Source organism: Cokeromyces recurvatus, assembly GCF_025118155.1.
Source record: "Cokeromyces recurvatus strain NRRL 2243 chromosome Unknown BX663scaffold_9, whole genome shotgun sequence".
Taxonomy (NCBI): domain Eukaryota; kingdom Fungi; phylum Mucoromycota; class Mucoromycetes; order Mucorales; family Mucoraceae; genus Cokeromyces; species Cokeromyces recurvatus.
In genome coordinates this window covers 434,735-455,684 of record NW_026251395.1, presented here as the reverse complement: position 1 = coordinate 455,684, position 20,950 = coordinate 434,735, and the positions used below count along the sequence as shown (strand labels likewise).

General features: G+C 28.9%; 8 protein-coding genes across 8 annotated transcripts; 4 read left to right on the top strand and 4 right to left on the bottom strand.

Moving 5' to 3' along the window:
- Window positions 1–2,171: 2,171 nt before the first annotated feature.
- Window positions 2,172–4,011, top strand: BX663DRAFT_485443 (uncharacterized protein; the record flags this gene model as incomplete). The annotated part of the gene is made up of 9 exons (XM_051524612.1): window positions 2,172–2,222; window positions 2,563–2,608; window positions 2,761–2,800; window positions 2,994–3,036; window positions 3,228–3,245; window positions 3,312–3,386; window positions 3,548–3,572; window positions 3,779–3,786; window positions 3,823–4,011. 9 exons carry the CDS (start codon window positions 2,172–2,174, stop codon window positions 4,009–4,011), a joined length of 495 nt encoding a protein of 164 aa, XP_051383944.1.
- Window positions 4,012–4,157: 146 nt separating this feature from the next.
- On the top strand, window positions 4,158–4,767 carry BX663DRAFT_432901 (uncharacterized protein; the record flags this gene model as incomplete). Its single annotated transcript, XM_051522963.1, has 2 exons — window positions 4,158–4,303; window positions 4,392–4,767. 2 exons carry the CDS (start codon window positions 4,158–4,160, stop codon window positions 4,765–4,767), a joined length of 522 nt encoding a protein of 173 aa, XP_051383943.1.
- Window positions 4,768–5,916: 1,149 nt separating this feature from the next.
- BX663DRAFT_505867 (uncharacterized protein) lies at window positions 5,917–9,113 on the top strand. Its single transcript, XM_051527119.1, has 8 exons — window positions 5,917–6,077; window positions 6,142–6,208; window positions 6,280–7,649; window positions 7,713–7,790; window positions 7,857–8,099; window positions 8,218–8,445; window positions 8,502–8,537; window positions 8,608–9,113. Exons 1-8 carry the CDS (start codon window positions 5,988–5,990, stop codon window positions 9,004–9,006), a joined length of 2,511 nt encoding a protein of 836 aa, XP_051383942.1. The 5' UTR covers window positions 5,917–5,987; the 3' UTR covers window positions 9,007–9,113.
- BX663DRAFT_505863 (thioredoxin-like protein) lies at window positions 9,093–10,043 on the bottom strand. The gene is made up of 6 exons (XM_051527118.1): window positions 9,926–10,043; window positions 9,735–9,870; window positions 9,580–9,655; window positions 9,457–9,525; window positions 9,367–9,394; window positions 9,093–9,291 (listed from the first exon to the last, which is right to left on the bottom strand). The coding sequence occupies exons 1-6, from the start codon at window positions 9,998–10,000 to the stop codon at window positions 9,196–9,198; spliced, it is 480 nt and encodes a 159-aa protein (XP_051383941.1). The 5' UTR covers window positions 10,001–10,043; the 3' UTR covers window positions 9,093–9,195.
- Window positions 10,044–13,564: 3,521 nt separating this feature from the next.
- Window positions 13,565–14,527, bottom strand: BX663DRAFT_350444 (uncharacterized protein). The gene is made up of 2 exons (XM_051522169.1): window positions 14,468–14,527; window positions 13,565–14,393 (listed from the first exon to the last, which is right to left on the bottom strand). The coding sequence occupies exon 2, from the start codon at window positions 14,389–14,391 to the stop codon at window positions 13,660–13,662; it is 732 nt and encodes a 243-aa protein (XP_051383940.1). The 5' UTR covers window positions 14,392–14,393; window positions 14,468–14,527; the 3' UTR covers window positions 13,565–13,659.
- A 2,672-nt stretch (window positions 14,528–17,199) lies between these two features.
- On the top strand, window positions 17,200–17,799 carry BX663DRAFT_505853 (uncharacterized protein). The gene has a single exon (XM_051527117.1). The coding sequence runs from the start codon at window positions 17,266–17,268 to the stop codon at window positions 17,665–17,667; it is 402 nt and encodes a 133-aa protein (XP_051383939.1). The 5' UTR covers window positions 17,200–17,265; the 3' UTR covers window positions 17,668–17,799.
- On the bottom strand, window positions 17,200–18,360 carry BX663DRAFT_505852 (uncharacterized protein). The gene is made up of 5 exons (XM_051527116.1): window positions 18,271–18,360; window positions 18,108–18,190; window positions 17,946–18,037; window positions 17,823–17,891; window positions 17,200–17,768 (listed from the first exon to the last, which is right to left on the bottom strand). Exons 1-5 carry the CDS (start codon window positions 18,343–18,345, stop codon window positions 17,677–17,679), a joined length of 411 nt encoding a protein of 136 aa, XP_051383938.1. The 5' UTR covers window positions 18,346–18,360; the 3' UTR covers window positions 17,200–17,676.
- A 768-nt stretch (window positions 18,361–19,128) lies between these two features.
- BX663DRAFT_470971 (major facilitator superfamily domain-containing protein) lies at window positions 19,129–20,806 on the bottom strand (the record flags this gene model as incomplete). The annotated part of the gene is made up of 7 exons (XM_051524142.1): window positions 19,129–19,373; window positions 19,442–19,602; window positions 19,714–19,807; window positions 19,868–20,130; window positions 20,219–20,358; window positions 20,428–20,490; window positions 20,591–20,806. The coding sequence occupies 7 exons, from the start codon at window positions 20,801–20,803 to the stop codon at window positions 19,129–19,131; spliced, it is 1,179 nt and encodes a 392-aa protein (XP_051383937.1).
- Between the last annotated feature and the right edge of the window lie 144 nt (window positions 20,807–20,950).

Genomic DNA, 20,950 nt, shown 5'->3' with positions numbered 1-20,950 from the left:
ACTAAATTGATTATAAATTCTAACTACTAGAGTACAAATAAAATCCCTTTAAATACTACCACCACTTTTCTATTGCTTACAATAGCACATTTCCAGATAGAATGTGAATGAGTCATTGTGTAACTTTATTTTAATCTTTTGTTACTCATTTCTAAAGCCCATGTAGGAAAAAAAAAAGGGTCTTCCAATTCAATTTTTTACCCAGTAGATGTAGTATTCAAGTAGTAGCTGCTATGTATTTACTAGTTGACTAAATCAAAATGAATGTTTACTATTTTAAACATCCTTACTTACTGGAATTCTACTTGCTTCTGTTTTCAAGTTGAAAAGAATAATTATATAAAAGCTACATCTACATCTACATACACATATTACCTATTATATGTTTATATAAATAAAAAGAGTATGACATCTTTATCTGCATCATAATATCTTTTATTTCATTTACAGTCACTTAATCCATTCAAGAGAGCTTTTGCCGTAAAAAAAAAAAAAAAAAAAAAAAAAAAAAAAAAAAAAAGAAAAAAAAAAAAGAAAGAAAAGAAAAAAATTAAAAATAGATATACTTTATTTTATAAATAGCGTTAGACTTGACCTATTTCTTCAAATTTGAAATAATATGATTAAGAATTATTTTATTTATAACAAAAATTTAAACAACCCATGTGAGCACATAATACTGGCATATTGGATTGCCCGGGTCAGTTCGAGAAAGGATAAAAGTGTACTAAAAAACCTTTTGATAGGCAAAAGGGTAAAAAAGAAAGAGAAGGGAAGAGGAAAAGTAAGATATATCAATAAATACTAGATTCAGAGTTATGTAACCAGTTTACAAGTTTTGTACCGAGGGGTGCAGTTTCTGGAGGAAGTTTACCATGATGGAGATAGTCAAGTTCAAAAAGTATAAGGCACATAGAAGGCTAACGAATCGTCTAGGCGGAAAAGACAGACAAGTTGAAAGCTGATGAGATTGATGGACTGCGTTTTTGTTTATTTGGCAGCTTATTCAAGAGGAAGGACAAAGGGTTGGGTTCGCTCAAAGGCATTTGTAGTCGTCGATGCATATGTAGGCACCATATAGCATGAGATCTTGTGAACAAGGCATTAGGGTGATAGATGCTCGGTTTAGGGGCACCACCAGGTAACCAACCTAGACGCCAGCGGACTATTCGGCTGCGTTCTGCATTTGACATAGGTAACCAGAGGATAGGATCGATACCTAGGGTAGGACGGCAAGCAGACAAGAGAACGGCATTCTTACTGTTTCGTCGATCACCAAGATTATCTTTCAGGTATGCTTTACAGATACCAGCAAAAGCACGAGGGTCATAAATATTATCGTCAATTGAAATAATATAGTGAGCACGGTAAAATTTGACATTTTGAGAAAATTAAATGTCCGTAACCAAAAAAAAAAAAAATGGATGGCACTAAGCCAAAAATGATTATTCCTTGATGTCTAGAAGCCTTGTTCTTTTGAAACGTTACAATAAGTTAAATCAAATTGATCTGAATAATGATATTTATTTCTTGACTTCAAAGCAATTAGTAGAATGAAGTTTTATTATAACATTGAATGATTTGTCGTTTATAATAGGGTAACTGTTTGGACAGCTTTTGTCTTTTGTCCATTGCTTGAGAAAGACCCTAATGCATTATTAATTATCTTTCTTTTGTTCTATAGTTTACAAACCGAGTGTTATGCGGAACTGAATTGTTTTATATACCAATGTTACGGAAGATGTGATATAGGTCCATTCATCGTATAAAAGGATTTTTTATTGAATGTTTTTTTTTTCTGCAAATCGAGGATACAAATGCGTGTACTTGCCACCTTATTCCCCTGAATTAAATCCTATAGAACAATTCCGGTCAGCTGTTAAGAGTAAGCTCAAGAGACAATCAGATTCTCGAAGAAAAAACTCTGCAAGACTGTATCACTGAAGCGTGTAGCCAGGTTCCTCAGATTCATCTTTATGGTTTTGCTAAGCATTCCCATTCGTACTTAGAAGATTGCTTGAATAAAAAAGCCATTTAAGATCTTTCTGATAAGCAAGATCTGAAAATATTTCTCATATAACTGTAATCAACTAACACTACATGTTCCAGATGAGTATAACTAATTCGATGTATATTAAACAAAAATGTAAATGATTAAGTTAGGAATCTTCATGGTTGACAATGATGGGCACAGTGAGATCACTACTAAAACAACAAGACAAGTAAAATTTTAAAACGCAACTTGTTGATATGAAAAGACTGTATAACGTTTTATAAAAACGTTTTTTTTTTTTATATTCATTTTAAAAGTAATCATAAAACGTGTACGCACACACACACACACATATATATATATATATATTTGTATTTATTTGAACATAGGAGTGAAATGAGGGCACTTGAGGTATACATTTCAAAAGAAAAAGTTTATAAGCGACGTCAGCCATAATAAATACGAATTGACGGTAAAGTTGATTAAAAAAGAACTGGAATGAAAACGTATTCAAAAAAAGAGATAAATATACATAGTTCTATTTATTACAACTTTGAATCCACAACTAGTCAAGCAAGATAATCGTACTTTTGACTGGAAACAGCGTGAAAACAGGTTAAATCAGATTCAACACAATTGCAAGAATTAATGTAATTTTTTTTTTCATTTTCATTATCGTTAAGATAAGGAGAAGGCTGCCACAGAGGACAGAGAAAGGATAATTTATTGAAATTCTGAATATTCACCCCTTTTTATATGTTTTGTAGTGTGGCTGTGTCACTGCGAAAAGTTGGCGTACGACGGATAGTACTTTTATACGTCGTACGCTACAATTTTAGCAGCGGTTTTTTTAATTGTTTATTTCTACTAATTTTTAAAATAAAACTTCCAAATAAAAAATATATTATGTTCAATATAATATCATAGAATAAATATATATAAAAAAAAAAGACATTTCTATTGTTAATAATCATTATTTTTTTAATATTTAAATTTACAGCTATTTTGGCTGTGTCTTTTTTACAGGGAGAGAAAAAGAAAAAGTAATCACACTATTTGCATTGTGAAATTACAGCAGAAAAAAACACTTTTTTTTTCCAAAAATGGATCTATAGAAAATCATATGATCATAGGGAAAGTTAAGAAAATTACTAGCTTTCCACATTCATTGTTATTTCTTTTTTATTCTTTTAGATTAATACTTATTTACTTACAATTGTTTTATTTTCTATAGATATTTATTATATTCAAGGTAGTATAAAGATTTAGAATATTCTTATTAACGAATTTATACTGACCAGTTTTATTTCTTTCTTAGCAAAAGAGTCTTGTTTATGTTGGTAGTAGCTTTTTCTACTTTTTATACAGAGCATTTTTCAGTGATATGCTAAAGGTAAGATAATAACTATTGTTCATATTAACACATATACTAACTTGTCTATTATCTTTAATCAAACACGTTTTAAACAGGTAAATAAATGTATATAAAAAGGTAAAATAAACATAACATTTATCTGTTAATTCCAAAAGTATACTTTCTTTGTCTAATATAAGATATACCAACCTTACCTTTTATTCGGTAAGCATTTTATTCTTTTGAATACCAATACTCTTTTTTATTTTTTTATTTACTAACTAATCAATTTTGTTTATTATAGATTGTTTGTTTGCTTCTGTTTAACTGTTATAATTTAGCTTCCTAGACCCCTATCATTATTATCTCTGTCTTTTTCTCTTATTTATTTGTATCTATTTACTACGTAATTGTACTATTTCTTTTTAAAGATGTAAAGGTAAGTGTAATCCTATTTTCTATTATTAATTGCAAGGAATATCCTTTTTTTTACTATTATTTCAAAAGCGATTTATTCTGCAAAATACCAATGATGGTTCATGGTTTTCAAAGAAATAACCCATCAAATGTAAAAAGCTATACGTCGTACGCGCGTACGCTATATAGTACTCCATACGTACGACGGACAAATTTTTTGCAGTGGCATGTAAAATGTCTATCATAAATTCCACAAAAAAACAAAAGACGTACTAAGAATTCTTTCATTCAATAAAATCTCTTTAAAAATTTGTCCTTTTTGGCTATTAGACGGAGTAGAGATAGCCAAGAGTTGGAAAAAAAAAGCTATTACTTTTAAGCTTGACTACAACAATGGAAATTTGCTGTACTGATCGTAACCTTTCGGTTACGTTAACAGAAATTAACTGTAATGACCTTGCTAATAGCATCGAATCATGGCTCCGAAATCTTAATCTTGCTGTACCCTTTCAACATTTCAAGTTCTTAAAAGATAAACCGTAAGTATTCAAAATAACGGAATTTCATTGTACTTATTGCTTTTGTTGTATATTTTTCTAGATATGGGTTTCTACATTTCGCTACAAGGGAGAATGCTTGCAGATTCTTCCAGCGATATGGAAATAAAAAGCTTGATGAAGGAAAAAACACGAGGGTATTGGCATCCATTGATTGGAACAAAAGGCCAATCTCTTATGAAATCCCTTTAAACATACCAGTATCAAATCCACCACCAATATCGAGCCCACCATCAGTATCTAACCCACAACCAGTATTGAACCCGTCAGAAATCATAGTCACGCCTACCATGTTAAACGACAATAAAGTTAAAATTATCTTGCTGGAAGCATATATTGATGATTTAGAAAGTAAAATTCACGAGCATGAGGCAGCCATACACTGTTTACGAGCAGAAATTCGTTCGAAAGAAGGTCAAATCAAAAGACGTAAAACAAACTACTGAGCAAACAACTTACTATCAATATATATACCTCAAGTGCCCTCATTTCACTCCTATGTTCAAATAAATACAAATATATATATATATATGTGTGTGTGTGTGTGTGCGTACACGTTTTATGATTACTTTTAAAATGAATATAAAAAAAAAAAAACGTTTTTATAAAACGTTATACAGTCTTTTCATATCAACAAGTTGCGTTTTAAAATTTTACTTGTCTTGTTGTTTTAGTAGTGATCTCACTGTGCCCATCATTGTCAACCATGAAGATTCCTAACTTAATCATTTACATTTTTGTTTAATATACATCGAATTAGTTATACTCATCTGGAACATGTAGTGTTAGTTGATTACAGTTATATGAGAAATATTTTCAGATCTTGCTTATCAGAAAGATCTTAAATGGCTTTTTTATTCAAGCAATCTTCTAAGTACGAATGGGAATGCTTAGCAAAACCATAAAGATGAATCTGAGGAACCTGGCTACACGCTTCAGTGATACAGTCTTGCAGAGTTTTTTCTTCGAGAATCTGATTGTCTCTTGAGCTTACTCTTAACAGCTGACCGGAATTGTTCTATAGGATTTAATTCAGGGGAATAAGGTGGCAAGTACACGCATTTGTATCCTCGATTTGCAGAAAAAAAAAAACATTCAATAAAAAATCCTTTTATACGATGAATGGACCTATATCACATCTTCCGTAACATTGGTATATAAAACAATTCAGTTCCGCATAACACTCGGTTTGTAAACTATAGAACAAAAGAAAGATAATTAATAATGCATTAGGGTCTTTCTCAAGCAATGGACAAAAGACAAAAGCTGTCCAAACAGTTACCCTATTATAAACGACAAATCATTCAATGTTATAATAAAACTTCATTCTACTAATTGCTTTGAAGTCAAGAAATAAATATCATTATTCAGATCAATTTGATTTAACTTATTGTAACGTTTCAAAAGAACAAGGCTTCTAGACATCAAGGAATAATCATTTTTGGCTTAGTGCCATCCATTTTTTTTTTTTTGGTTACGGACATTTAATTTTCTCAAAATGTCAAATTTTACCGTGCTCACTGTAATAAAATGATTTTTTTGCATATCGTACGTAAATTGAATTATTTTAATTAATGATACTTTTATGTTGTCATGTGCATTTACATATTTAATTTTTTTATTTTATTTTTTTTATTTATTTTTTTTTTCCTAATATAAATACATAATGCCAAATAATAATGATCCACATGAATTGCTTCCTGTGCTTTGTCCAGTAACTCATACAGCTTCTCCATTATCGAATGGAAGATTGAGAGTAAAGACTATTACTACTAGCCACAAGTGCTTTAGATCTTTCTGACTTTGTCATATTATTATAGATTCAAATTCTTAATTGCTTTTTAAATGTAAAAGTAAAAAGACCGTATGTTATTCTCACTTTAGGAGGTACGAATGATAAGACAAGTTTATACAACACAAAAGAGTTATAATAATTAACCATGTTACGTAATATTTAGATCAACGTTATCAAACATCTGTTTCAGAATTTCGTGAAGGACGCTGGAATGAATATTTTGAATTTATTGTAACATTTCATGTACAATTGTTTGGCACTATTCAACTCGATTTATATGATAATTATACAATTTATCCAGATAAACATGTGGGACGTACGGAAATTCGTTTAAGCACGCTTACAACTATGCCAGAGACCTTTATGAGTTATTATGAGATTTGGGATAAGAAATTATCAACAGGCGCAAGTTCAAGTATCGGTCGCGAAAGAGCAGGTGTCAATAACGTAGGTGCTTTGCAAATCAAAATATCTTATCAATTTCAAAAACCTTTAGAGACTTCAAACAAAGATCAACAACAGCAGGAACAACTTTTAGAAAAGTCAATTATGCATGATTTGCCTGTGGGATCGACTAATCTCATGACAGAAGAGCAATTGGCTGCTGAATTAAAACGTCATTTACAATTTCATCGTGAACGAAAGAAAGCTAACAAAGGTGGTATAAGATTTAAGAAATATGAAGAAAATGAAGATATTTATAATCAAGGTCTTGATTACCCTGATGAAAGTGATTTGAGTGAATATGACGAATATGAACTACATTCTAATCATGAAGATGTGGCTGACTCATTAATACAACCCTTAAAAATGAGTAAAAAGAGAGTAGAAACAGCTTCCTATCATAGAAATAAACTTGATGACGATGATGAGTTTGGAGAAATGATAGCTGCACCTGAGCTTGTTTTTAAACAAACCTCTTCTTCTTCTTGGTTCAACTTTTCTTCTACTAAAGATAAAGATACCACTACACCTATGAATTATCATCAAGAAACAAAGCGACATCCTGTTCATAAACCAGATAATGGGAACATCAGAACTCTCCCTGAGGATAATCGAAATAATAAAAAAACCATAGACCACCGCAATTGGGATGGTCCTGCTGAGATCAGTCAAGTTATTAAATCAATTGGAAAACTCTTGGCTTCGTTTGGCCAAGGCTTTGAGCTGACTCATATGCAAGTCATCACAGGTTTTACAGTATTGGAAAAGTTTTATGCAGACTTGCCACGAAATCGAACTTGGGATCTTGTTGAAAATTTATCCGAGATTGATATGGGTGCTCGATTTTGGAAATTTTCAATAGCATCTTATGGCTGGAAGGGTTTGAATTTTATAGGAAAGGGGAATGGCATCTTTTCAGATGCAATACGTGAGCATTCAGATGCAAGATCAATTATTGAATATTTAGCTATTCCAAAAGAAGACCTTTTAGCATATGAGTTTAGATCAGCAGAAGCATTTAGGCCAAGTTATTTTATTGCAAGGGACCGTTTTACAAATTCCATTGTTTTATCTATTCGAGGAACCATGGTAAAAAGGAACTTATTTAACATGTATATATGTATATATTAACAATTCCATCTTTCATTTCAGAGTGTTATGGATACTCTTACAGATTTAGTATGTGAATATGAGCCATGGAAAGGAGGGTTTATTCATAGTGGTATGAAGGTATTCTATATTATTCGATATATGTGGGGAGAAAAAAAAATTGTATGTTTATTTATATTTATATAGAATTCAGCAATATGGTTCTTGAGACATGTTGCGCCTCAGCTTATTGCTTATACAAATGAACATTCTACTACAGGATTAATTATTGTGGGTCATAGTTTAGGTGGCGCAACTGCAGCCATTTTAACAATTATGCTGATGGATTATATTGATGAATTTCGCAAAGGAAAAGATGAATTTAAGTTACAATGTTTTGGTTATGCGCCTGCATGTGGATTAAGTTTAGACTTGGCTGAGAAATATAAGGTAAGAAAAAAAAAAAAGATTTCCTCCCAAGAAACAGAAACCGTATTTTTTATTAGTAATTTTTTTTATTTTTTTTTATTTTTTTTTTTTTTTTTTTTTTTTACTTACTTTCTCCTAGGACATTATTCAATCGTATATATTTGCGGATGATATAGTTAGTAAATTGAGCTATGGTTCGATGATGGATGTCAAAGATTTAATTATTGCCAGTTCTGAAGCCGTTCGAAATATGGGTGTTGGCGAGATTTTATGGTCAAGTGATCCAGATGGTCAAAAATGGAAAGCTGCGTTTAAGCAGATAGCTCAAGTTCGGGAGCGTTGCTTGAAGACAATGGAAAATCCAAGAGTAAATGATGATAATAATAATATACTTTTATAACATATTAAATCTTTGTTAATTAGCTATACGTAGCAGGACAAATATATCAGTTCTGGTTGGTAAAAATTACATATAAATTATGATAAAGTTCAAATATATATAATGCTTGCTTTATAAAAAAAAATATAGGACCCTACACCTAGTAATGATACACGTATTGTCGTTGAAAAAACAAATGCTATTACAGCATGTAATGAAGTTGTAGTGAAGAAGTCTATACTACTAGATCATCTTCCTACCAATTTTGATATAGCATTTAGAAGAGCACGTGAAACGTTGATGATGGAAGGAGGTAGTTCAATTCTACCTCAAACTAAGAAACCATCTGCTGCAAACGGTGTCTTAGATCCTACAATAACAGAAGAAGGTGGTTTGGATGATAGAGTAAAACAAGCTCATCAAGAAGATCAAATGAAAGAAGACACAAACCAATCTCTTTGGGATACAGTTGCAAAATTAAGTTTAAAAGGAACTACAGATAGAACAGGTGGAGATGGTAAAGTGATAGGACATAAGGCTTCTCGCTGAAGTGGAAGAAATGATTATCAACACAAATGTATATACACAAATAAATCATCAAATTACGTAGTATAAATATAAAGCATATATCATAATAAATTTAAAAATAGTCAAGGTATTTTATTTTATTTTATTTGTCTTCATTACTTATTATTGCGACAAGCTTTGTTTAATTATTATAAAAAGATAAGATTTCCATTACAAAAGTTTTTCAATTTCGGCAGCAATTGACTTGGGTTCAGTAGTAGAAGCAAAACGTTTAACGACTTTTCCTTCACGGTCAATTAAGAATTTCTATATATATATATATAGATTAAAGTTAGTAATTTAAAAGAAAAGAAAAAAAAAATATTCTTCCTTCTCTTTTACCTCAAAATTCCATTTAACACGCTTTAAGCTATTACGTAAAATGAGTTAGTTCATATTCATATCTATAGACTTTTCAATATCTTAATTTACCCAAGAATACCAGGTTGAGACTCCTTCATCCACTTATAAACAGGAGCTTCATTATTACCATTTACTTCACTATTTATACATGATTTAATTTGGGTCTATTTTATTCTATTTTAAAAAACTTACAGTTTAGCAGTAAGAGGAAAAGTGACACTCCAAGTATTAGAACAAAAGTCACGAATTTCTTCTTCTGAACCAGGTTCTATATAAAGTAAATGCATATAAATAAATATATGTATTTAATGTCTTTTAAAGCAATATTTATTCTATATAATATATACCTTGACCGCCAAATTGATTACAGGGGGCACCAACAATAACAAAGCCCTGAGGTTCATATTTCTTGTAAAGTTCTTCTAAACCAGCATATTGTTTAGTAAATCCGCATTTAGAGGCTACGTTTACAAAAAGGACAACCTGTCATACTATCTTAGTCAGCCAACAGTAGAGTCTATTAAGACGATATATTTACCTTTCCTTTAAGACTAGAAAGTGCCCAGTCTTGGTTTTGAATATTTTTAACAGTAAAGTCGTATAAAGTAGTCATATTGAAAAAAATAAAAAATAAAAAAATAAAAAAGAAGAATATAGAAGAGAAAAAGAATAAAAAATTAATTTTTTTTTTTGCATTGTTTTTCTTTTTCGGGTTTTTTTTTTCACTTTTGATGATTGTATACGTATGTATAAAATTTACTTTTAAAGTAAATATCAAATTTTTTTTTATTACAGCCAATTATAGTTGATCAGTAAAAGATACTATTGTTGTATTTTTAACAACAGACAATGGGTGGCATCAGATTTTTGAGCGTATTTTTTATAATCTATCTTACATTTATTTAAAAACTTTCAATTGGGCATAAAATATTGAATATATCAGAATTGCCTGGATTAAATCATTAATAAAAGAAAAGGTTGCTTCATTTATTTATTTTTTTCAGGACCAAGGATATAAAAAAAAGGGGGGTGGGGATGGAAAGAGTTATTCAATAGTGCTAGATACTTAAAATCAACAGTGTATTTTGGAAACGGCATGTAGTAGTAGTGGTATGTTGCTTTACAAATAGTCATGTAAAGTACTTGAAATAGCAAGTTGCCTGATCATTAAGTAATTAGTTAAAGCATCAACGAGATACATGAGTAACCAGCGAACTAGATCTGATGATAAATTCAGTCTTAAACTGTGTTAGTCATTTCGACTAGTTAGGAATATTTTTTTTTCTATTTTATTCCAAGCTGTGTTAGAGAAATGTATTTCAGGTTGGTAGTCTATCCAGACTAGATTATTTCATTGTGGCCTGACAACTTTAGGAATAAACGAAATAATGAAGTATCATTATATAAAAGAATAGAATAAACATTTTGTTTGTAGAATATAAAATTTTTTTCATACATTGATAGATAAATAAATATTATATATAGTATTCGAGGCATTTCTTTTTGAAAATGAATAGAATTATTCCAAATTGGACAAAGAAGCAATCTGTGTTAGTGTAGAATAAGGACGACTTAATTTAATATAGAAATACAAACACATATTTATATATATTTATCTGTGTATCTCTTTAAGTCTGCTTCTCTAAATAAGGAACAGTCATATTAGTGATAGCGCTTTATTTCTGGATCTGGATTTTGAAGCTGGTTTGTGTAGTTGTACTACAGAAAAGTTTAGCAACAGACCTTAGACTGACCAAATATCTTTAGCAATGTTCATCATAATTCATATAACCAAGGTATTAGGATTCCACAAGCTATTGTATTAGTTCCAAACCAATATTTGATAAAGTTATTTACCATTAGATAATACTTATAAAATTACTTAAACTATATTGTTTACAGCCATTATATATCTATTTAATTGAGTTATTTTTTTTAATCATTTTGTCTATGTATTTATCATTGTATTATGAATATCAGATACGAGAGCTTCCTTTGGTTTTTTTTTCCTTTTACTTTTATATATCTTTGAAACCTTCTCAGTAGTATTGTCGTTTAAATCTTGAAACTTGAATATAATCCCTGATTTTCAATTCATCACAAAAAAAAAAAAAAAAAAAAAAAAAGAACTAAATAGTATTTTGTTTGTATCCTCCAGAATTATCTTTATTTCATGAGTGACTGTACATTCATTCAATGCGCTTCGTCTACCATAGTAATTATTTCAGTTTGATAATCGTTGCTCAAAAAAATATAGAAATCAAACAATGTTTGCTGCATACGGCGCATTGAGTAGTATAGTAATAATAATGATAGCGTCAATACTACTTTTTTATTCTGGGAGATGATATGATGCTTACTTTTCCTATTGATTTGACTCCAAGTTGAGTTTTAAGCAGTCTATCTTCTTGTTTCATTCTTCGGACAAAAGAACATTATTATAATATCTAATAATATCTTTTTGACTGAAATTATGCAGAATTCATCAATATATTGATACGATATATATATATATATATATATATAAATACACCTTCACAATCAATAAACAGCCATGAATGACCTGTAATATTCATTCACTTTATTAGTATTGAAATTAACTAATGTCTGACTAATGCTTTCTTTGGGTAATATCTCTTAAATTCCTTTGTTAAAAGGAAAAAAGAAAAAAAAAGAAAGAGATATAGAGAGATTTGTCAGCTAGAAAAGCTATAGACTCTTATTCTAGTAAGCAAATTTAAAGATATATACAAATAAATAATTATATATGTATAATATTAAATAATCTTCGTGAGTGACGGATCCAGCCTTGATAGTCTTCAGGTGTAACTTTCTGGACTGCCTCTTCAATTCTGTCAGTAATCATTTCGTTTTTTTTTTCAAAAGAGGCATTTTACGTGCTTCTCCCTTAATCTTTGATCAATACTCTTTAATGGGATTTTTTTCTTAAAAAAAAAGCGAGTATGGTGGTAGAAACAAAGCGGTATTTCCATAGTTACGAATTGCTGTTACGACTTTTACAATTTTGTGCATCGTGGTATTATCCATAACAATATGCACATTATGAAAACCAAGCCTGTTAAGTGTAGAAAGTTCTTCTTCCTCTTCCTCTAATGATACTGAAATATTCGGACAATACATCTCCTCTGTTTCTTTTGATTTATAATCAGGTCCTTTTGTATCTAAGCGATTACAAATAAAATGACCAGAAGGGAGATAGTGTTAAAATCTAGTTGTCCGACATGAAAATCAAAAATAATTTTCTTAGATAAATCGCAGGGTTTATAAATTTACTGAAATGTATAAAAGTGAATATAATAGTTTATTCAACAAAATTTTATAAGAGTATTTAAAGAAACATATATTTTTCGTAATCAATGTTATATAGCCATTAAAAAAAAAATGGGTATTAAAGCCAAAAATGTAAAGGTTCTTGGAGCAAGACCAACAAATATAGCCATAGGTTAATAACTTGGGCAAACAAAAAAATTCTATTTTCAAATGCAAAATACTGTACTAAATATTTCTTGTTTTACAGAAAATTACAGTAGATATACTAAACCTCTATTACGTTATATTCCATATCCAATTTTTCTCCGATCATATTTCTTACTTCCTCCTGCTCCCCACCCCCCGTCTTTTCTTTTTCTGATCCCTTAACTCTTCTCCATTCAATATTCTTTTTGATTTTCTGCAAATCATGTTTAAAATAAACATGTATCATATTAAGTGCCACATTTTGAATCAAATGATTTTAATTTTTAAATAAGAATTAAGGACGAGTAGTCTTTTTTATGCAACCTAACTGAAATACATAAATGACATAAAGTGGGGTAAGAGTGGAGAGAGAGAGAGAGAGAGAGAGAGAGAGAGGGAAAAGAGGAAGGGGTAAGAGGAGGCCGAAGGGAGGAAAAGAAGATATACAGAAACATATATACATGTATATAAAAAAGGAGTGAAAAGGGATAAGAGAAATATTATTTTATTTTATTTTTTTAAAAAAAAAGAAGTCATATATATTATATATACATAAAGAGGGTACAAATTATAGTTACTTGTCATATAACATAAAAAATAAGTAAGAAAGAAAATGTTGAATCATATATATAATGATAGGAAACAAAAAAAACTCTTAATGTGAGATGTGCTTTAATATTAAGGGGGTTGGACGGTTTTACCGAAAATTTATATTGATATGCGTATATTATATATTCTAATGAGTGTTGTTGCATAATTGAGGGGAATAAGTTAAGAGATTACCAGGCTATCTATTTACAAGCATGATTTTTTACTATGTTGATGGTGATGATGATGACTAAAATCAATTGATTTCCAAGGTCTTCTAAAATGGCGCAATTGAGAATGATTCGGATCAATCATATTCTTATTTTGAAGAGTTTTATATCTTCCCCAGCAACAGCCTCTGGACCTATGTGGAAGATAAGTTGAAGAAATCATTGCCCATGATAAGCCTTGATCATATCCTTGTTGAAGTAAATGATCTTCGAAAGGTGTCCAGGGGATTCTTGTTTGTACATTATTATGTTGAGTATTGTTACTACTTGTGGACTCTGAGCGTGGTCTACGATTAAAGTGACTATAGACGAACATATGATGTCTTGTGAGGCTTACATCACTTGCAGTTCGACGTCTTGATGATTTTTGACTTGAACTACTAGTAGTATGTAATGGAGTAAGGCTTTTACTTTTATTAGGGATTGCTATAAACTCATCATTACTACGGCTATTATTTGAACTTGTACTGCTACATGTGCTTAAGCTACTACAACTACTTTTTGGACTATGATGAAGGGTCAGTAATGGTGGTACTAAAGGGTGATTCCAATCTTGTTGTTGTTTTTGTTGTTGATTAGATGAATATAAACGATTATTTGACCATTCTACACCAAACTGTTTTTGATGTTGTTGCATCAAAGCAGCTTGTTCATTTGCTTTGGCAGCAAGTTTTGATACAGGTTCGCATAAAATATATTTAAGATCCATATCTATCATAATAGAATTTTAGAAAAAAGATATATAAATATATATATATATATATATACTCTTTCTAATTTCTTACCGATAATAATTTACAAGTGACTTATTACAAAAGAAAAATATTGATAATGTTAATAAAAAGAAAAAGAAAAAAAAAGGTAAATTTTAATGAATAAAAGACTTTCTATTTAAAGATATAATAACAAGGAAATTTAGGGGTAATTGCCTTTTATATTTTATAAATTTTCTTAATTTATACAGTAAAGAAAGAAATTCCCAAATTTAGGCAAATTATAAATTTTATGAGTACATTTATAAACAGATATCATAAATGAGCCCACTAAAGATTATATAGCTATTCCTTTTAATAAGAAAAATTGACTAAAAAAAAATAGAAAAAAAAAAGGTGCATTAAACTATATTAGATATCCGAAGATTGTCCATGTACATATATTTCTTTTGAATAAGTTAGTTGTAGTAAATCAAGGTATTATTGGATATATATGTTCACAAATATGTATTTTATTTTGTATAAGAGAGAGAGACTTGTATGTAAAAATACAAGTTAATATATTATAAAAAGAACCTTGTAAGCAGACAGTAACAATAGTATAATTTTACCATTTTTAGAATTTTTAAAGAGTATTTGTTTAGTGTCACGACTGAGAAATTATTCACATATGTACATACATACATACATACATACATATATGCATACATGTTCAATAATCAATGTATATATCTAATAACGTGAATACTCTTTTTTTTTCTTATATATCAAATACATATTCTCATGTTTAAATATACAGTAACTGACATTTTACATGAAGGAGTTATTTAATATATATTCATATCTTCATATGAAGGTATACTGTATAATTCAGAGTCAATTACAGAGTCTCGATTACATTATTATTGATTTGATATTATAGACCTCGAATATAATTATCAAAGCTCTTAAACTATTATTATAAGTGATTGTAATTTTCTCCTTAAGCAGTATGTCATGCATATATACTACATACATATGATTTATGATAATATACATAGGTAATGAAAGAGAGTTATGATTAATAATAACATCCCTTCATTCTCTAAGTAAGATAACATAGTCGATTAAAATCACTGTTTATATGATTTCATATTTACTTTACTATAGAATCCTTTTCTTTCTTATTAGTATATATGTATACAGACAAACAAAAAGATATGAAAGGAAGAAAGAAATATAATATAATGCAATGCACATAATCCTACTTGCATATTATAATAAATACATATAAAATTACCATAATTGGTTTGTCAAGATTTTACATATTGAATAATAGTAGTAAAAAGGTTAGAAGATGCATTTATGTATTATCCTATATTATGCGCTTCTCCTTACAAGGGAAATATATCCAATCGAGTTTATTTTTATCAGAATCATTTTTTTCCCTTTACAACTAAAATACATCACTTTATACATTTATACAAATGTATTTAAATATACACAAGATAGCAAAGCTGCATAAGTAAAGTAATTTAAATTTGAAACAAGGGTATTAAAAGACTGCTTTAATAATAAGGACTCTGTATCATAAATTCTAGAAATTAACAATTCCTTCTAAAAGTTTCTATTAAACTTTTATATACAAATCCCAGAACTATTATTATATTGGGAGTACAGACGAAAAAGAAAAGAAAATAGATAATAGATAATTCAAATGTGTATTGGACTTGAAAGGGTAAGAAACTCATATTAAGAGTGCATTTCATTATCAGAATAACTAAGAATATTGAAACTAAGTTAAATGTAGTATGTACTATTTTTTTTTCTTTACATTATAACATATGCTTCATGAAATAATGAATTAAATATCTTCCCACTATTGATAATTGTTTACAGATAAAAAAAATTATTAAAAATATTTGCTATGACTTCAGATTGTAGACTAAACAAGAAGATATAAATAAATTTACATTTCTCTTAAATGTCTCCAAGCATATTTATTTTATTTTATTTTCGTAAAGCAGCGCTTAATTAGTATTATTAATATGCTTTCAAAAAATTCCATTCTATTTATATAGTAAGTATTCATCTGAACATAAGAAAACCATGGGTACTGATAAAGAAAAAAGAATATCTGATTTAGTAAAATAGTTTCCCCCTATTTTATAATATGCTGCTTTTTTAGGAGATATAATAAAACCCCATTTAATTCTTCAAGATTCTTTGAGAGTAAGGAGAAGAGACCAAGAAATAGTGACACGAGTGGCTAAAGAAAGGAGGAAATGATTAGCCTCTTTTAATTTTATTATTATTATATTCAACAAAAGAAGATATATTTTTCTGAGTATATTTATCCGTAATACTAAAATAGATGATTAAAGAAGGGAAATAATGCATACATGACTAGCATTCCTAAACAATGGCTAAAAGTTATTAAACTGCAGTCGATAGTTAAATTTAATAATACGTTTAAAGCATTGACTGTAATAAGAGACACGTATTTATAAAGTGTTTTCAAAGTATCAATTTTTATAATCCGTGTTGTATTATTAAAATTTCTCGGATAGATTAGACTTTATATTATGTCAAGTTGGACATATAGACTTCTTATTCATTAAGACAAGAAGAAGATATATTCTTTGATTTTAGTAATAAATGACTAGATATAACATGAATGTTTATGTAATATGAATATTCTTACTATCAGAATGTCTCACAACAGTTGGGTCAGATCGGAAGAATATAACAAATGCTGCATGTGATACAAATATCTATATCCTCCTACAGTAGTAGTTTCTATTTAATATGAAGATATAAAACCTGTCTTTTCCTTTCTTTTCTTTTCTTTTCCTTTTCTTTTCTTTTTCCTTATTTTTATTATATATTAGATGCAATTATCAACAATTGGATGTGTATTGTTTACGCCATTTATATTATTAGTTGTTATATTTTTGGCAATCTTAGCGATAATCACGAGTACGATTACTTCTTCTTTTATATTCTTTAGACTAACATTACTTGGAATTGAAATAATATCAGATTTAACAATTGAATCAACAAATTGGTTATTATCAACGTGTATAGAAAGAATAAAAGGATATTTACATATAAAAAAAGAAAATCATGAACGACCCTCTATTGTTATAAGAAGAAAAAATAATCTACCTTCTTCAGCATCATTATCATTGAGTAGATTACCTTATAAAGCAACTATTAAATCAAAATATTCAATTTCAGTACCAGGCACTCCTGATCCAGAATTACATCATTATCATTTGGTAGCGACATAATCATGTCTTTTATTTTTTCATTTCCCATGGTTTTGGTCTTGCTAACATTTTAGACTCACTTGGAGTTCCTTCATTTAAAACATTAGGAATTTGTTTAATGCCTAATAAATTACAATTATTTATACGTTAAAATTTCCTTTTTATTATTATTTTACCTGGAATTTCGATACCCTTTTCAATCATATCTACAATTTCTTGAAATGTAAATCTTGTAGCTGAATTTTCTACTGTCAAATTTAATTAACCATGAATACACATTTTTTTTTTATACATCATACCTTTCTCATTCATATCCTTTCCTTTCATCATCGTTTCTTGACTCCCTTTTTTCCACGTTTTATATTCTTCAATATCAAAGTTTTCTATAAATCTTGAATTTAATTATTGGCTTTAGTACATAACTGTTATTTTATTTCATTTGCTTATCTTTTCTCATTTACTTTGTATAATAAAATATTTTAGCTCTTTCAACTAATTCAACTTCATTGTCTTGTTTATTGTTCAACAATGACGAAATACCTAACTTTTTTTTTTTTTTTGAAACATAATAAATGAAACGAAGCATAAAGTAAAATATACATATATTCCAACACATTACAATACCTGAAATTGTTCATCTTTATCAAAATTGTAATTATCAAATGCTTCAAATTTAGTAATGTCTTCACTTGTAAACATTTAGATGAATGCTGTAGTTTTTATAGTTAATATTTTCATTCTGCTTACAGTTTTTTTTTTTTACTTCAAATTCAGATGATGTTAGTACTTTTTTGGACGAATTAAAATTAATTTCCATATAGTTTGTTTACCTTTTTTGGATGAAGCGAAAATGGAAATCAGACATAGGAGCTCGAGAAATTAAATTAGGACAACATATTAGACGAACTAAAATGCAACTGTAGGCTAACAGGTTAGCTATTTTTTTTTTTTACCACTTACATAGATGCTATTTGCGAACGACCTTAAGAAGGTTTAACTAGCGCATTATAAAAGAAATCCATCTTTTGGTGTTAATTTAACTGTACAATGGAAAACTAATTTATAACTGTGCAAATTCAAGGATTTTTTTTTTTCGATTTAGGGGTGGGTTCAAATGTGATATTTGACTTGTGAAATAAATAAAATAAAAAAAAACATGAATTAATGAGAAAGAACTTTTGAAGAATTTTATTATAGAATAAAAGAGTGTAAAGAGCTTTTTACTACTACAGAATTATTGTCCTATTTATATGTTTTAAGTTCGTATTGGAAATTTAGCTTAGCTCCGAATGTTGAACTTCTAAATTATCAGATCATACATTCTACAAAACGTCTGTGCACGGGCCTTGCTATATAATCTAATCTAATATTATATATCAATAAGGTGATAAGGTAACTTACTTATTCTATACTTCAATTGTTTTTGTTTAATAAGGTGCTTTAATATGAATCCTTTTCTTTGATTTAGGATTTTACATAATATTAGATTTTTACAAATAGATTACGATTTAGAGAAAATTTAAAAATAATTAATAAAATAGCACCTAGTAAATAACCTGCGCCTGTAAAATACTTGTAACTGTCAAAAGCTTTGGGAGCATGTGATAAAACTTCAATAGCACCAGCAAGATTAGGCCCAAACATTGAAATAACTGTAAGAACTAAAAATACAGCTACACCTGTTTCGAATTTCTCATAACCTGTAATTAATAATGTTATCGTGGGCGCTATTTACATATACATATATACTTGGTAAATAAATATTAATAATTTCAAATAATGAGGACTACTTTACTAAATGTAATGAAAGTTCCACCAAAAAACCCAAATACAACAGCAAATGTCATTAAAATAGGGAAATCACTAGAATAAGTCCAGATAAGAAGACACGCTAATCCTGATATGATAGAATTTATAATAGCAACATTAACATGACCAATATAATCTGCTACAATCCTAGAGGGAAAAAAAAAGAATGAAAAAGCATACACATCCCCCCCGTATGTGTATTAGACATAGATATTTTAAACCAATCTAATTCACTAATATATATATATAGTTTATTACCCTGATATAATTCTACCAAGAGCATTCATACCACATCCTACAGAGAGTATAATAGCTCCTTGTGATGGAGTCAATCCTAAATAAGTAGCATAAGCTATAAATAATATTCAGTTACCATTGAAGTATATTTGTATGTTATTATTATATTATTTACATGGAAGGAAATAATACGGCACATTATATGCTGCTTCTAATAATATATCTATGACTACCCATAAAAGAAATCTCCAATTTTTTGCAACGCTAAAGTCAAACATGTTCATTATCATAGTTAATTTACTCTTAATATCACTAGTCTCATTTCTGCTATTTTTCTGTTTTTCATCTGTGAAATTATCTGCTAAATTTTTGTTTTTAAACATTAAACATGAGAATGTACCGACCACAAAACATATTAAGCACATAATTCTATAACACCTAATCGTCATATGAATTCAATAATAAGCTCAACGTGAAATATACAGAGAAAGTTCTTTCAACTTCAAAAAAAAAGGGGGGGTCTTACCAAGCTGCTCCAAAATATGTATTTAATGGTTCCATTACTAAAGGCATGACAAGTCCACCAATACTTATACCGCTAGAAATAATTCCTAATGCAAGTCCTCTATGTTTTACAAACCATACTGGGACTACAGTCAATGCAATCTAATCAAGTTTAATTTGATGATACCTCTTTTTTTCTATATCTAAGTTTTTAAATATATAAAAACTTACATAGAAAATAGTAGAGCAACCTATACCATAAAGTACACCTTGTGATAGGTATAAATGCCAAATCTATTATATGCGTATATAATGTTAAATTAAACGAGCATTATTATATAATATTCTTATTTGTTTATTTATTTTTTTTTGTCTCGTCCTCTTCTTCTACTACCTCTGTACTAAAGCTTGCTAATAAAAGCCCAAGTGAGCAAATAACGATAGATACAAACAGAACTGTTCTTGTACTATAAACGGTCAACATCAATTGACTAAAAGGGCCAAGTAAATTCATCAAGACATTTGTAATAGTTTCTACAAAACTTAGTTTGAAAGACAAATTAGTTACTCCCTTAAAATCACTATGCTGTTCAAAGTAATTCTGCATCACGCCTTTTATACAAGAATAATGTTAGAATAATATTACATATTATATATACATATATATATATATATATATATACCCCTATAAAAGAGAACAACAAAAAAAAAGGTATTCGATATAATTTAGATTATAACCATATACTATAGTTTA